The 15,301-nt window shown below is 41.5% G+C and overlaps 1 protein-coding gene across 4 annotated transcripts in view; it reads right to left on the reverse strand.

The window, feature by feature from the left end:
• Positions 1-9,626, reverse strand: part of LOC110526494 (spondin-1) — a 120,622-nt gene extending 110,996 nt beyond the window's left edge. For 2 of the 4 annotated variants that reach the window (XM_036980879.1, XM_036980878.1), the window contains exons 1-2: positions 8,894-9,626; positions 8,140-8,246 (exon numbers count right to left, since the gene is read on the reverse strand). In XM_036980879.1, the coding sequence (XP_036836774.1) occupies positions 8,140-8,246; positions 8,894-9,128 (342 nt within the window). In that variant the 5' untranslated portion in view covers positions 9,129-9,626. The remainder of the gene's footprint in view (positions 1-8,139; positions 8,247-8,893) is intronic. The other 2 variants (XM_036980881.1, XM_036980880.1) reach the window with 1 other exon arrangement.
• Between the last annotated feature and the right edge of the window lie 5,675 nt (positions 9,627-15,301).

The following is a 15,301-nucleotide window of genomic DNA, read 5'->3' on the forward strand; positions in this document are numbered from 1 at the left end:
TCCCACAGCAGATATTTTAGTTTACCCCTCGTATCCCACAGCAGATATTTCAGTTTACCCCTCGTATCCCACAGCAGATATTTCAGTTTACCCCTCGTATCCCACAGCAGATATTTCAGTTTACCCCTCGTATCCCACAGCAGATATTTCAGTTTACCCCTCGTATCACCACAGCAGATATTTCAGTTTACACTTCGTAATCCCACAGCAGATATTTCAGTTTACCCCTCGTATCCCACAGCAGATATTTCACTTTAACCCTCGTATCCCACAACAGATATTTCAGTTTACCCCTCGTATCCCACAGCAAATATAGCAGCGCTGTCAGTGTGTGTAGAGCTGAGTGATTGGAGCTGACTGGATGATACAGCGCTTCCCTTTTTCACCCTCTGCCATTTACAATGCTCTGTCACGCCGTGCTGCGCCCACTAACCCACCCACCAAACCCCTCACCCACCCCCCTCGCCTCGAATAAGAAGAAACCTCAAGGCTGGTACTAAATAACAACAGCATGAGATCAATGGCAGGGAAAAATAAAACAGCCGAACATAAAAACCGTACAGCAGCAAAGAGGGTAATGAGATGTGGCAGGAGAAGGAACAAATGATAAAAACACCCTCTTTTTTCCTTCCTTCCTACATTCTTCGAGGGTTGTGCGCTCGGTCATGACATAGTAGTAACTGTGAGTAACTGAAGTGCTATACTGTAAAACTCGCCTCAACACAAGAAACGGTCAACTGTAAAACATTCAGCTTTATGTGGAAAGGGAATGAAACCAACAGGTTCACAAGAGTCTGCTACCAGTTCTGCTAGTTATGGCTGCTGTTAAACCCAACCACAGCCTCTCATTTATGAGGTCTGGCGTGTACACATACATTCACCCCTTGCTGATTGGATCACTGTATACTACCTCGGGCAGGTGGTAAGGAGTGAGGATGAGTGGAAGAATGAATAATATTCCCCTAAAGGAGGATGGTGAGAGACGTACGGTATGAAAATACAGGGAGACAAGACTGGTGTGCAAACAGAGAAGCAAGTTTGGGAGGTGAAAAGGGGAGATAAGTCGGGAAGCAAAAGGTGCAGGGGACGATTGACTTGACTGCTGAGAGTCCCACAGCGAGGTTGGTTGGCAGTAGTTGGATGGGATGGATCAGGGACAGAGGCATTCCCTCACCCTCCTGTTTCCTTCACATTGATGAGGTTTGATATTGCCCTTTTCCACTAATCCTTTATCACTTAACCAGTGAATGGAAATGTGTTGAACTAACTGTACTCTTCTTTTCAAAGGTCTAAAAACATAATCATGTCAATTGATGACGTAATAACATCCCAACATCAGTGTCTTCATGTATTACTTCCCTTGTTTTGATGGACATGGAATAGTCCATCAAGTGCAAAGTGCAAAAACACATCAATCTGGCACTCCAGGCAGGCTCAAGCAAACGCTCAAAGTATTTAAACGATTTCAAATCTGGATGGTAGATGGATGCCACCAGGGCAAATGTTGTCAAATTAACATGATGAGAAAACTTGCCTGAAACCTGAACACTTGCATTAGCTCCACAAGCTAACACCTTGGCTTCAGCTCAGCAGAGACTATCAAAGTATTGTGCTGTGCAAAACGAACCCAGTCAGCAGCACCAGCAACCATCAAGCTCAATCCAACCAGATATTTCTACTATAATACTGTAATGAAAACATTACCTTTGTTGTGAAGATTACATATGACTGATGTTTAATGCGCTATGAAGGTTGATGAATGATACTGCAACATTCATGAAGGGGTGATGAATTATTTCAATAAGGTGTTATTGATGCAGATGTATACCACCTTCGGTTTTGCCAAAACACACATACTGGTATATATCCACACATACAGACTCAACTTGTATTACAAACACACATATGCATACACACACTCACACGAATACATAGGCACAAAATAATACACAAACACACATACTCAGGGAACATTTTATTTCAAAATAAAAGTGGTTCTGTAAACCATGCTTACAGGCTATATACAGATGGAAGTCTGAAGTTTACATACACTTATGTTGGAGTCATTAAAGCTTGTTTTTCATCCACTCTACACATTTCTTGTTAACAAACTATAATTTTGGCAAGTCGGTTAGGACATCTACTTTGTGCATGACACAAGTAATGTTTCCAACAATTGTTTACATATAGATGATTTCACTTATAATTCACTGTATCACAATTCCAGTGAGTCAGAAGTTTACATACACTAAGTTGACTGTGCCTTTAAACAGCTTGGAAAATGATGTCATGGCCTTAGAAGCTTCCGATAGGCTAATTGACATAATTTGAGTCAATTGGGGGTGTACCTGTGGATGTTTTTCAAGGCCTACCTTCCTTCAAACTCAGTGCCTCTTTGCTTGACATAATGGGAAAATCAAAAGAAAATCAGCCAAGACCTCAGAAAAAAATGCAGACCTCCATAAGTCTGCTTCATCCTTGGGAGAAATGTCCAAACACCTGAAAGTACCACGTTCATCTGTGCAAACAATAGTACGCAAGTATAAACACCATGGGACCACACAGCCGTCATACCGCTCAGGAAGGAGATGCGTTTTGTCTCCTATAGATATACTTTGGTGTGAAAAGTGCAAATCAATCCAAGAACAACAGCAAAGGACCTTTTGAAGATGCTGGAGGAAACACGTACAAAAGTATCTATATCCACAGTAAAACAAGTCCTATATCGACATAACCTGAAAGGCCACTGCTCCAAAACCGCCATAAAAAAGCCAAACTACGGTTTGCAACTGTACATGGGGACAAAGATCATACTTTTTAGAGAAATGTCCTCTGGTCTCATGAAATAAAAATAGAACTGTTTGCCCATAATGACCATCATTATGTTTGGAGGAAAAAGGGGGAGGCTTGTAAGCCAAAGAACACCATCCCAACCGTGAAGCACGTGGGTGGTAGCATCATGTTGTGGGGGTGCTTTGCTGCAGGAGGGACTGGTGCACTTCACAAAATAGATGGCATGATGGGGTAGGAAAATGATGTGGATATATTGAAGCAAAATCTCAAGACATCAGTCAGGAAGTTAAAGCTTGGTCGCAAATAGGTCTTCCAAATGGACAATGACCCCAAGCATAATTCCAAAGTTGTTGCAAAATGGCTTAAGGACAACCGGTATTGGAGTGGCCATCACAAAGCCCTGACCTCAATCCTATAGAACATTTGTGGGCAGAACTGAAAAAGCATGTACAAGCAAGGAGGCCTACAAACCTGACTCTGTTACACCAGCTTTGTCAGGAGGAATGGGCCAAAATTCACCCAACTTATTGTGGGAAGCTTGTGGAAGGCTACCCGAAACATTTGACCAAAGTTAAACAATTTAAAGGAAATGCTACTAAATACTAATTGAGTGTATGTAAACTTCTGACCCACTGGCAATGTGATGAAAGAAATAAAAGCTTAAATAAATCATTCTCTCTACTATTATTCTGACATTTCACATTCTTAAAATAAAGTGGTGATCTTAACTGACTTAAGAGAGGGAATTGTTACTTTGATTAAATGTCAGGAATTGTGAAAAACTGAGTATTTGGCTGAGGTGAATGTAAACTTCCGACTTCAACTGTACATTGTTTGGAGTATGGAATAAAACAATCGTATATTATGATGGGCTGAATTTATGAATCTGCACACTATAAACAGAAAAAAAAACAGAATACATGCACATACAGTACATGCATTTGTTAAGATGAAAGTTGAACAGCAGTAACCCAGCAAACATGGGACGTCCTAAAAGACATTCGGCAGCTTTCCCATTATGTCCCTTAAGGGTTTCGCTGTGATGTTATCGCTCTGATGTTCTGAGAACGTTCTAAGAACATTGCGTGATGGTCCCAAGGGAACATTTTCTGGGAGACCTTTGTCTAGTTTCCTGTAAGTTCCCAGGACATCACAGAGAGACATGTCAGGACATTTTAAGAGCGTTCTTAGGAATTTCATTTGACTTGTTCTTAGGACGTCAAGTGATGTTCCCAAGAGAACGTTCTCTGGGGGACCTTTGTCTAGTTCCCTATACCTTTCCAGGACGTCACTGAGGACCATGTCAGGACCTTTTTATGACCTTTTCAGGATGTTCATTTTAGTAGTGCTTAGGACGTTATGTGATGTCCCAAGGGAAAGTTCTCTGAGTGACCTTTTTCAAAAACAATTGGTCCCAGGGCATCCCCGCACGTTTTTAGGATGTTCTTGGGGGGGTTCTGTCATGGTCCCCTGGAAGTATTGTCTAGTTCCCGGTTTGTCCTGGGGACGTCACCAAGTACGTTTTTAGTACGTTCTTGGGATATTGTGTTATGGTCCCCTGAAGGTTTTGTGTAGTTCCCAGTTGGCCCCGGGTCTTCCCCGAGGACGTTTTTAGGACGTTCTTGCGATGTTGTGTCATGGTGCTCTGAAGCTAACCTGGACGTTCTTGGAGGCATTTGTCACGTGATTGTCCTAGGTGTCCCAAACCGTTATAAGTAAAGTAATGAAATGTTATGGGTGTTTTAAGGTTAGTGGTAAGCTGTTCAGCTGTTCAGCTAAAACAGTGTAGAAATCCTTCATAAATGACAATGTGATTACATTTGACATGATAACTTCAATACTGACTTTTCAATATGACCCCACCTGGGATTTAAAAACTCACAACCTCTAGATTTGGGACATGCTGATCTTTCTGCTGTGCCACAAAGTCTGTAGAATTTCAGAAGTCCCTTACATACCTCTTACATATACATGACTTAGAATACATCTCTGCACTTAGCAAAAGCATGCCATTTAGTTATCAGGTAATCAATCTGAATTTTTATTTTGCATTTTTTGTATTTTTATTTCACCTTTATTTAACCAGGTAGGCTAGTTGAGAACAAGTTCTCATTTACAACTGCGACCTGGCCAAGATAAAGAAAAGCAATTCGACACATACAACAACACAGAGTTACACATGGAATAAACATACATACAGTCAATAATACAATATCATTTTTTTTTTTACATTTGAAATTCTATATACATTGTGTGCAAATGAGGTAAGATTTTTTTTAAATACCTCCAAAGATTCTCTCATTGATTTAATTTACTTATTTCAATTTGAGTTTTAAGTAAAGTTGTCTAATGTTGGTGGGGCATATTATTCTGTGTAAAACGGACTCAAAAAATACAATAGTTTTTCTTGAGTGTATTTTTAACAGTTACTTTGAAGTATAAAGTGTAGGAATAGGATGACATTTTAAATCAGTCAATGACACAGACATGGTGGCATTGAAGGAAGATTGTAATGCAGTGAACAAAGAGGTTGTGAGTTTAAATCCCAGGTGAGAACATGTGTATAAATAATAATAATAATAATGACTGTATGAATAAACATACACAACATGTGTAAAATATGTAAGTTGAAACACTGTATGTTAAAAGCACTGTGTGTGTGTGTGTGTCTGTGTGTGTGTGTGTGTGTGTGTGTGTGTGTGTGTGTGTGTGTGTGTGTGTGTGTGTGTGTGTGTGTGTGTGTGTGTGTGTGTGTATGTGTGTGACTAGCATTGCCAAAGGACAAAGAGCTATAATGGATCACTAGACAAAACCTCCAGGAGACCATGACACAACGTCCCGAAATCGTCCTCGAGACAATCCGGGAACCAGACACAATGTCCCGAAATCATCCTTGAGAAAAAACGGGAACTAGACAAAACCTCCAGGGGACCATGACACAACGTCTTTTTGGACGTTCCCGGGTCAAACTGGGAACTAGACAAAACCTCCAGGGGACCATGACACAATGTCCCAAGAAAATCCCCGGGACCAACTGGAAACTAGAAAAAAAACTCCAGGGGACCATGACACAACATCCTGGCGACTTTAAGCAATCATTTTGTGACCTAACGATTCATTATTGTTTGCAGGGAAATATTGCAGATGACATGTTTAATACCAGAGCCTACAGATTCATTCAGATATTTTTTTGATCAGTGTGTGTGTGTGCGTGTGACTACATTTCAATGTGTGCTTGTGGGTGTGTCTATGTATGAGTATTCCTGTACGATGTGCATGAGGTTGTTAGTGTTGTAATTGGCGGTGGGTGCTGGTACTGTATGTGCATCAAATTGACTAAAGTACTACATAAAAAAAAATCTATTTTGGTTTGTTATTAAGTGATTGGTTGAAGTTATTACATTATTAATGAAGAAAAGTTGTTAACAAACAGTTAATGTAATAACTACCGGTTAATGGAATAACTTATTACATTTAGTGTTGAGAAATGTTACGTTTACCGTTCAACATTTTATTATGTTTATCGGCAAATTATAAAATGTACCGGGGTTATTACCAAAATGGGTTTTTACAAGTTATTACAAATAGAAAGTTATTACATTTACAGTTGTTACAAGGTGCGAAAATGATTTATATAAAGGTCATAAATATAATATATATTGCAGAAGTTCCACCTTGTCAGAATATTTTTTTTCCTGAAGCATTATAGGAGCTCAGTATTCATTGATTTATTCATATCACTCAAAGATTTCAGTCAGGTTGTGCGTGACTAGTTTAACAAATGGCTTCATAACATTGTTTGTTTAAAATAGTGTTTGTAAGGGAGGAGTATCAGTCCTCTGGCCCAGCAATCTGGTTATAAAACCTATAAACAACATCTTCTTGGCCAATTCACCTGCTGTGTGTTCTTGGCCTGAAACCTCTGTCTCCACTCCATTCATCTCTCACCACACTAGAACCCGGAGGGCTTCATCAGAGCTGGGGACATATCCTACAATATCCCCTGACATCTAAGTGTGAAAACACTTCCCCCATCCCTCCTTCTTCCTCTCTCGTTCCCTCCCTTTTCCAGTCCAGTTGGAGCCGTCTGTGTAGGCTGGGAACGATCTTCGCACGGAACCTGGCCAGATTTGTGTGTGCATGTGCGCACCGTACATGCATGCATTGCCAAATTTTACACACCTGGGCTCCCCCTGACTGGCACAAGGCTCCCTTTTCCATTTTCACACAGACTCTTTTTCTCACACACACACACACACACACACACACACACGCACAAGGGGCCGTAAATAGAGGTATTAGAGGAAACGAGATGAGAGTAATCGCGCTTCCTCCAAGATGATGCGTGAAACAGAACGACTCTGGCAGGAAGGGTCTGAGAGGGGACAGATTATGTTGGGAGTTCTCGCTCTCAAACACACACACACAGCGGACTGGGTGAGAGCCGGCACAGCAGTGTGCAGGAGATGGGTGTCCAGAGGCAGCATATGGTGTTGATGTAAGTGTTCTGCCAGGTGTGGTTAAGTGTGTTGGCTCTGCTCTGCTCTGGGAGAGAGGATATCCTTGCACCTGTATATCACATGACTGCATCAATACACTCCCTATTCGCTGGGACTGCTTTTCCCCCAGTGACTGACTGGCTGACTGACTCCATAATATGAATAGGGTATAAAAACGTACACTGCAAACTTGAAATACAGTATATTCAAAATGTCATTGACTTACACTGTGGATAAACGTATTAAAGGTTGAGTAAGTAGGAATTTTGTCCACAAATGTACCCACATTTCTATTAAATGTAAATATGTTATGATTAGTGAATGCCTTAATGTAGTTATTTTGTTAGATACTTCTCTCTATTAGCTGAAATCTTATTTTTTCATAGACATTTTAGCTGTCGGCTAGCTGTTTTGACCGCTATGAAGACGTTGTCTCCCTCTGAAGGCCCATGTTACTAGACAACCACCCAGCACTTGCCTGGACAGGCCTGCTCTCGACCTGGTGATAGCCAGTCTGAGAAATGTTCTAACAAACGTTTGTGCTATGAAACCAAATAAATACTGCAATCTGACCTACAAAACCTATTTTCTAGATTCATGATAGACAAAGCAAGGAAGGTGAACTTCAAAACGTGATGTACTTTTATTGTAATTTGCAGCCGTTGTTGGTACAGTAAGTAATGAATCTGCTAGCTTCTAATGACTGACTACATCTAAAAGAACGCTACTTTCACCTGAATAACTGAAGGTCATTTAGAAGAAAATAAAAGATGCATGTTGTAATATCTACATTTTCATTTTGTATCACTTTAATGATATATAATTGCAAATCTCCTTGTTGTCTTACCTGGAAATTGCCAGCATAGTCCTCTTCTTTGTCTCCTTCCCTGCCCTCCCTCAGAGCGATGAGCGTGAAACCTCTGAAGTAAGCGGGACTGGATGCATACAGAGTCACTGGGGATCACAAACACACAGTCAGTGAAGAAAACAAATTGATGGGGAACAGATTGATAGGTTTAATAAAGGTATGCAAAATCTAAAAGCACTAACCCTCCTGGATTCGTTCCTCATAGGAATGAGATCTTTATAGGCTATATCAATCAGAAGGGAAATTAGCTTTTCACTTGCTGACACAACTGGCAATTGCTGTCATTATTCGTGTCATTATCATTACTGTATTGATATACAATAGCTTCACTGAGACAATGTGTTCAAGTAAAACTGTGACGTGATGAGTGATTGAGCCAAAATTTGACTTTTGTTAGACTAATGCATCAAGATGTTAACTATAATGACCAATGAGTTCGCAAGTGGAGTCATCAAAAATGAAGTCAGAGCATCACAAGTTACAAATATTTCAGCAAAAAAACAGACGTCTATGAAGATAAAGTATGAGGGCATTCTGGTCTGTGTCCAACTCCTCTTTCCACAAGAGAGTTTGACTTGTCTTAACACAGCTCTGGCTTTTAGGCTTTCACTTCCTTATAAATGACCACAACACTGCGTCTTCACATGAATTGAACACAAAAGAGAAATAGGGTAGGCAAAAATACTCTATTGTGTGTCAGACAATGTGCGCGCAATGGGACGGAATACACTACCTCTGTAAGTGCTCCCAGGCTGATAATTTTCTGGGTCCCCCTCGACTCGGAGCCGAAACTCGTTGTAGCCTTCCTTCCGAGTGCCCTGAGCCCGTAATATCCGACCACAATACCCGTCTGACTTCCCAGCTCTCTCCGAGGGCTCTTCCGTGAAGGCGAATCCGGCGTTGCACAGCGCAGTGGAGATAAAACACTGTAACAGCAGAATGCACAGAAATATTCCCGCTCCTGCCATTGTGAAGCGGCAGCTCTGGCTCCAGTTGATGCGAGCAAAGGTGGTGAAAAACGAGTGAGGCTCAAGGGAGGAAAACACGCTTGCTTCACCACTCAAAACTCCAGGAATAGACGAAACTTGGCAATTGATAAGACTCCCCTCACTCGGGATACGAGGTAGCTGTCTCCGCTAAAGGTAAATCCATCCTGGAGAGATATAGAGTGCAGAGAAAGAATAGTTTACGATGTGCACTCGCTCTCGCAGAATCGCACACTGATTTGTTGAAGAGCGTCTGATGATCAGTGGGTCTAGTGTTTGCTTAACTGAGCGCGAGAGCCTACACAGGGTCAGGGAAAATAGCGGAGCAGTGTAGCGCGTAGCGCGGCTGTCTCCAAGGCATGGACGCAGGCTATGAGCCCAACTACCTAAATGCACCTAGCCAACAGACTGGAAACAGACATTTCTACCAATGGCTGCAGTGACGGAGGGACGCGTTTGACATTCTAGCTGGAACCTGCCTGTGTGTTTGCTCAGCCGCGGATCCCCCCGCCCCCAAGCCCCCTGAGCCGAACGCACAGACACAGACAGATGCTCAAATAGTAATTAATAATGCATGCTAAACGACTCCCCCCCCCCCTCCTGCACAGTCTGTATTGTGTGTGTGTGTGTGTGTGTGTGTGTGTGTGTGTGTGTGTGTGTGTGTGTGTGTGTGTGTGTGTGTGTGTGTGTGTGTGTGTGTGTGTGTGTGTGTGTGTGTGTTTGAAAGAGAGCGACAGGTAATAAGCCCTTCATTTAGAGGGAATGAAGTTAAACACATGGAATGTGGAACGAGCTTCCAGGGACTTCATTCTTAACCTTATATTGGCTTCTTTCACCAATAGTCCAGCTGATGCCACTGAAAGAGAATGGTCACTGACAGAGAAGGAGAATGTTCACAATAATCAATAAACTATTGTTTTAATCTGTCTCGAATGATGAATCAACAATGATCACAAGTTGGGGGCAGTCCATGTCACAGTTTTTATATTAGCCTGAAATCTATAACTGACCACAACAGATCTTGAAAAACAATCAGGAAAGCAACACCAGAAATGATATAGGCCCACTGTCTTTGTTATAGCAGCAATATGAGTAATGATGCCCTGTCATGCATTCTCCTCAGTATCACCCACAATACCCATGGGGCCTCAGTGAACTTTCATCTCCCATTTAGGTCAATAGTTCCTATGGTATAGGCATACTGTAATCCAGCTTTAAAATTATTTTCTTTTAAATTAAAATTCTCTGCCTCTCTCATTCTATTCAAGTACTGTATAGTCTTGTTTCCCCGTTTCTTTGTACCCTCTGGCTCTCCCTCTAGTTCCCATGCTTCGGAGCCCTTGGAAATACGAGAGAAAAAAGAGCCTTGCTTGGACATGAGACTTAAGCAGGATGTGCTAATGATGCTGTATACGTATACTTTATATCAGCACTTTATTATCATGTTTGATCACTATTACATCATTGATTATATACATCTTAATGGAATTTTACATGGAACAACAGCAACATTCCAGGAGGGTAAAAAGTCAAAGAATTGCGTATTTTTGATTAGCCCTTTGAAATAGTTGTGGGAGTTGTTTTCTCAGATGTATAACAAGAAACATGTAGGCTACAAATCGATAAACGGGAAGTGTTCGTGAAATCACACGTTTTCATTGATAATTGATCTAACCTGCGAGACATGTGCTACTTAATCTTCTGTAACATTGTTTCAAAGCTCTCCCGCGGTTTATTTCAGTCTTCAATTGAATACGTAGGAGGAAGATGAGAATATGTAGAAGCCTGCCGATCCGCCCAATGGATGCGGAGAGACGCGGTGCTCTCCGCGGAGAAGATGCAAGCAGAGCGGGGAAGGCCAGTGATAGCTGGGTAATAAACCAGCAGGTGTCATGAAGCCTCCACTGCGGTCACAGCTCGGGTTGAAACGTTTTCATCCGCCTCTTGTCCTCCTACAACGCAACCACAGAGTAGACGATATAAAACTGCAGATAAAGGCAGCGTCGAGGGGATAAGCATAGAAGTCAGATTTTTACTGTGCTGAAAATAACGTTTTATTTTTTATCAGCATGCTTGTCTCTGCTCCTTTTCCTTCTTGTTTGTGATGGGAATGTTTGACACTGACTGAGAAAATGCCTTCAGTTATCTCAACAAGGAAACTATAAACTAAGGAGTCCGTTTATAGTTTGCACATAGGCTGTGGTCATATCATGCACATTTTCCTAGACTAAAAGTGCTGTGCTTATAGATATTTGAAGAAGGCCTTAAGTTATCTCAACAAGGAAACTATAAACTAAGGAGTCCGTTTATAGTTTGCACATAGGCTGTGGTCATATCATGCACATTTTCCTAGACTAAAAGTGCTGTGCTTATAGATATTTGAAGAAGGCCTTAAGTTATCTCAACAAGGAAACTATAAACTAATGAGTCAGTTTATAGTTTGCATATAAGCTGTGGTCATATCATGCACATTTTCCTAGACTTAAAGTGCTGTGTTTATAGATATTTGAAGAAGGCAATTTAAAGCAATGCATATATTTATTTATCTCGCCTTTGATCCTATATGTAGCCTACAGGCAGGTCCATATTTATCGGCACCCTTGATAAAGGTCATAAAGATTAGCAAAAAGACTGTATAAAATAAATTTTTACAAATGCTGAGCTATATTATATGCTAAAATTGGGACGTTATATTAATTTATACTAATACAATTGCTTAGAGAAAGAGGTTTTAGGTGTCAAATGTACTGGCATCCCTGTTTTCAATACTCTAGCACCCTCCCCTTGCAAGGATAATGACACTGAGTTTAAAAAAAGAGAGATTGGAGAACACTTTGGGAAGGATCTTAGACCGTTCCTCCATATAGAATCTTTCCAGATCCTTGATATCATTTGCACTTATGGACTGCCCTCTTCAATTCAAACCACAGGTTTTCAGTGGGGTTAAAGTTTGGAGACTGAGATGGCCATTGCAAATTTTTGATTTAGTAGAAAATTAACAATTTCTTTGTGGATTTTAAAGTGTGTTTGGGGTTATTGTCTTGCTGGAAGATTCATTTCTGGCCAAGTGTCAGCCTCCTAGCAGAGGCAACCAGGTTTTGGGCTAAAATGTCCTGCTACTTGGTAAATGTAATGCTTCAATTGACCTTAATATGGGCCGCTGGACCAGTGGAAGCAAAATAGCCCCATAACATAAAATATTTTACCGTAGGTATGAGGTACTGTTCAGCGAATGCTTCTGTTTTTCAATGCCAAATCCACATGGCCAAAGAGGTCTCTTTTCATATCATCTGACCATAGCACTGTTCAGATTACATGAAAGTAGACATCGTTGGCCACGCACATCAGCACACACCAAAATCCACAAATAAATTATTAATTTACCAATAAATCAACATTTTGATTCCGGACTTGAACCCCATTGAAACTTATGGTTTGAAAAGATCCAAAGATCGGGAAAGATTCCATATGGGGGAATGGTCTAAGATCCCTCCCAATGTGTTCTCCAATCTCATAAAACATTTTAGAAAAAGGCTCAGTGGCGTTATCCTCGCAAGGGTAGGATACTGGAGTGCTGAAAACAGGGGTGCCAATCATTCGGATCCCTGTTTTTGTTTAATATGACTTATTGAACAAAATAACTTTCATTATTGTAGTATAAAATAATACAATTGCATGCAATATAGCTCAGTATTTTTTTTGCTCATCTTTGTCAAGGGTGCCAACAATTATGGACCTGACTGTAGGTCTAGGTCTAACTTTTCCTGTCCAAAGCATAGAACTACAACACGTACATTTTGCATATAGAAAAGACAACACACTGAACGTGTTCCTCAAAGCATTTCCTGATGTTTGCATATGAAAGTGAACAAACACAATCACATCTATTATTTTTCAGAGAAGCCAATTGACTCATTCCCCGCCAGCTCACAGCAGTGACTCAGCAGACTTGCGTAATAAAACTATTTATGATCCAACGGGTTTGTGTTTGTAATTATCACATATGGGCTTTTACGCAGGGAGTGCAACCACACATATGTTAGACTGCCTTACCCTGCCTTAGCCTCCCTCTAGTCTCTAGTTAATGGTAGCCTACAGCAAAGGCTGTGCTTATTTTTAGGAGCCAGGGGACTGTTGCAGGAGCGGTAAAAACAGAGGGAAATGGTTCAATTTCATCATTCAGATGTAATTTGATTTTATTTTTGCTTAAAGTCTGTTTCCTCTGTTTACTGGGAACTAATCCACTCAGTGATATGGATAGATAAGCATAATATTTGGTGGCACACAGTTTGATTGTCCTTTTCCTCTAAGAGTGGAAGGGGGAGGGGAGTGAGAGGGAGGGAGGGAGATAAAGAGAAAATGGTTAGAGGGAGAGAGGGAATAAAAGAGCAAGGCAATCGGGATGGAGGGCAGAGAAGAAGGGAGCAAAATTGTGAAAGAGGAGTAGCATGCAGGTTCTGATTTTGAAATCTCATCATGGGTGGATCTCATATAGCCAGATGGAAGCTCAATCTCCTCCAGTTAGATGCACCTCCATCTAGAGATGAAAGTTCACCAAGATCCCATGGGGATGAACGGCTGGGAGGTGGTCAGCTGTTAATTGGAAAGGGAAAGAGAGGGAAAGGGAGATAATTGGAAAAGGAAAGGAGAGAGGGCAGCAGGGGAAAGAAGAGAAGAGAGTGATTGAGTAACATAAGCTGCAGGGCTGGGGGGAGAGGAAGAAAAGAAAATAAGAGATAATGGGGATAGAGATGAAAAGGAGAGAGGAGAGGTGCAACATAGAGAGAGCGATGAAAATGAGGGAGGATGGGGAGAGAGGAGAGGCGCAACATGGAGAGAGATGAAAATGAGAGAGGATGGGGAGAGAGGAGAGGTGCAACATGAAGAGAGAGAGGAAAATGAGAGAGGTTGGGGAGAGAGGAGAGGCGCAACATGAAGAGAGAGAGGAAAACGAGAGAGGCTGGGGAGAGAGGAGAGGTGCAACATGAAGAGAGAGAGGCTGGGGAGAGAGGAGATGTGCAACATGAAGAGAGAGAGGAAAACGAGAGAGGCTGGGGAGAGAGGAGAGGTGTAACATGAAGAGAGAGAGGAAAACGAGAGAGGCTGGGGAGAGAGGAGAGGTGCAACATGAAGAGAGAGAGGAAAACGAGTGGATGGGGAGAGGGGAGAGGTGCAACAGGAAGAGTGGGGAGAACAAGAGGGAAAAGGAAGAGGGAGGAGGTGGTAATCCTTCCTCACTATAGATGACATCATTCTGAGAAGGCACATGTGGCCTCTGGATGTGGTTGCACCGGCACGCAAGGCGGTCGCTTCTGATCCAGACACTCGTGTTGTGTTTTCCTAGCTGGTGACGCCGTGGTCACAATGCGGTCACAGGGTTGGTTATGAAGTGGTCGCCATGGTATCCACTCCTGAAGCAAGCAGCTCATTAATGACAGGACTGACTGTGTTGCCTGTCTATGGAAACATATACCTCCATATGTATGACATATGTGTTATTTTAGTTGCTGTTTAATGACTATGTTGTTATCTTAACCCATTAAGTGTATGCCTGTACGTGTGTGTATGTGTGTACTTGTATGTGTCAATGTGTGTTTGTATGTGTGTATGTGTGTGTGTGTTTGTATGTGTGTATGTGTGTTTCTAATCGTGTATATATGGTTGTATGTATGCATGTGTGTTCGTATGTGTGTATGTATGCGTGTTTGTATGTGTGTATGTGTGTGTGTGTTTGTATGTGTGTATGTGTGTTTCTAATCGTGTATATATGGTTGTATGTATGTATGTGTGTTCGTATGTGTGTATGTGTGTATGTATGCGTGTTTGTATATGTGTATGTGTGTTTGTATGTGCATGTATGTGTGTATGTGTGTTTGTAGGTGCGTGTGCGTGTATGTGTGTTTGTATGTGCATGTATGTGTGTTTGTATGTGCGTGTATGTGTGTTTGTATGTGTGTATGTATATGTGTATGTGTGTTTGTATGTGCATTTATGTGTGTATGTGTGTTTGAATGTGTGTTTGTGTTTGTATGCGTGTATGTGTGTTTGTATGTGTTTGTATGTGTGTGTGTGTTTGCAGGTGTGTACGTGTGTTTGCTACTCCTCTCACAATTTTGCTCCTGTATGTGCGTGTACAGTATGTGCGTGTGCGTGTA

The sequence above is a fragment of the Oncorhynchus mykiss genome, chromosome 6 (assembly GCF_013265735.2).
Source record: "Oncorhynchus mykiss isolate Arlee chromosome 6, USDA_OmykA_1.1, whole genome shotgun sequence".
NCBI classification, from domain to species: domain Eukaryota; kingdom Metazoa; phylum Chordata; class Actinopteri; order Salmoniformes; family Salmonidae; genus Oncorhynchus; species Oncorhynchus mykiss.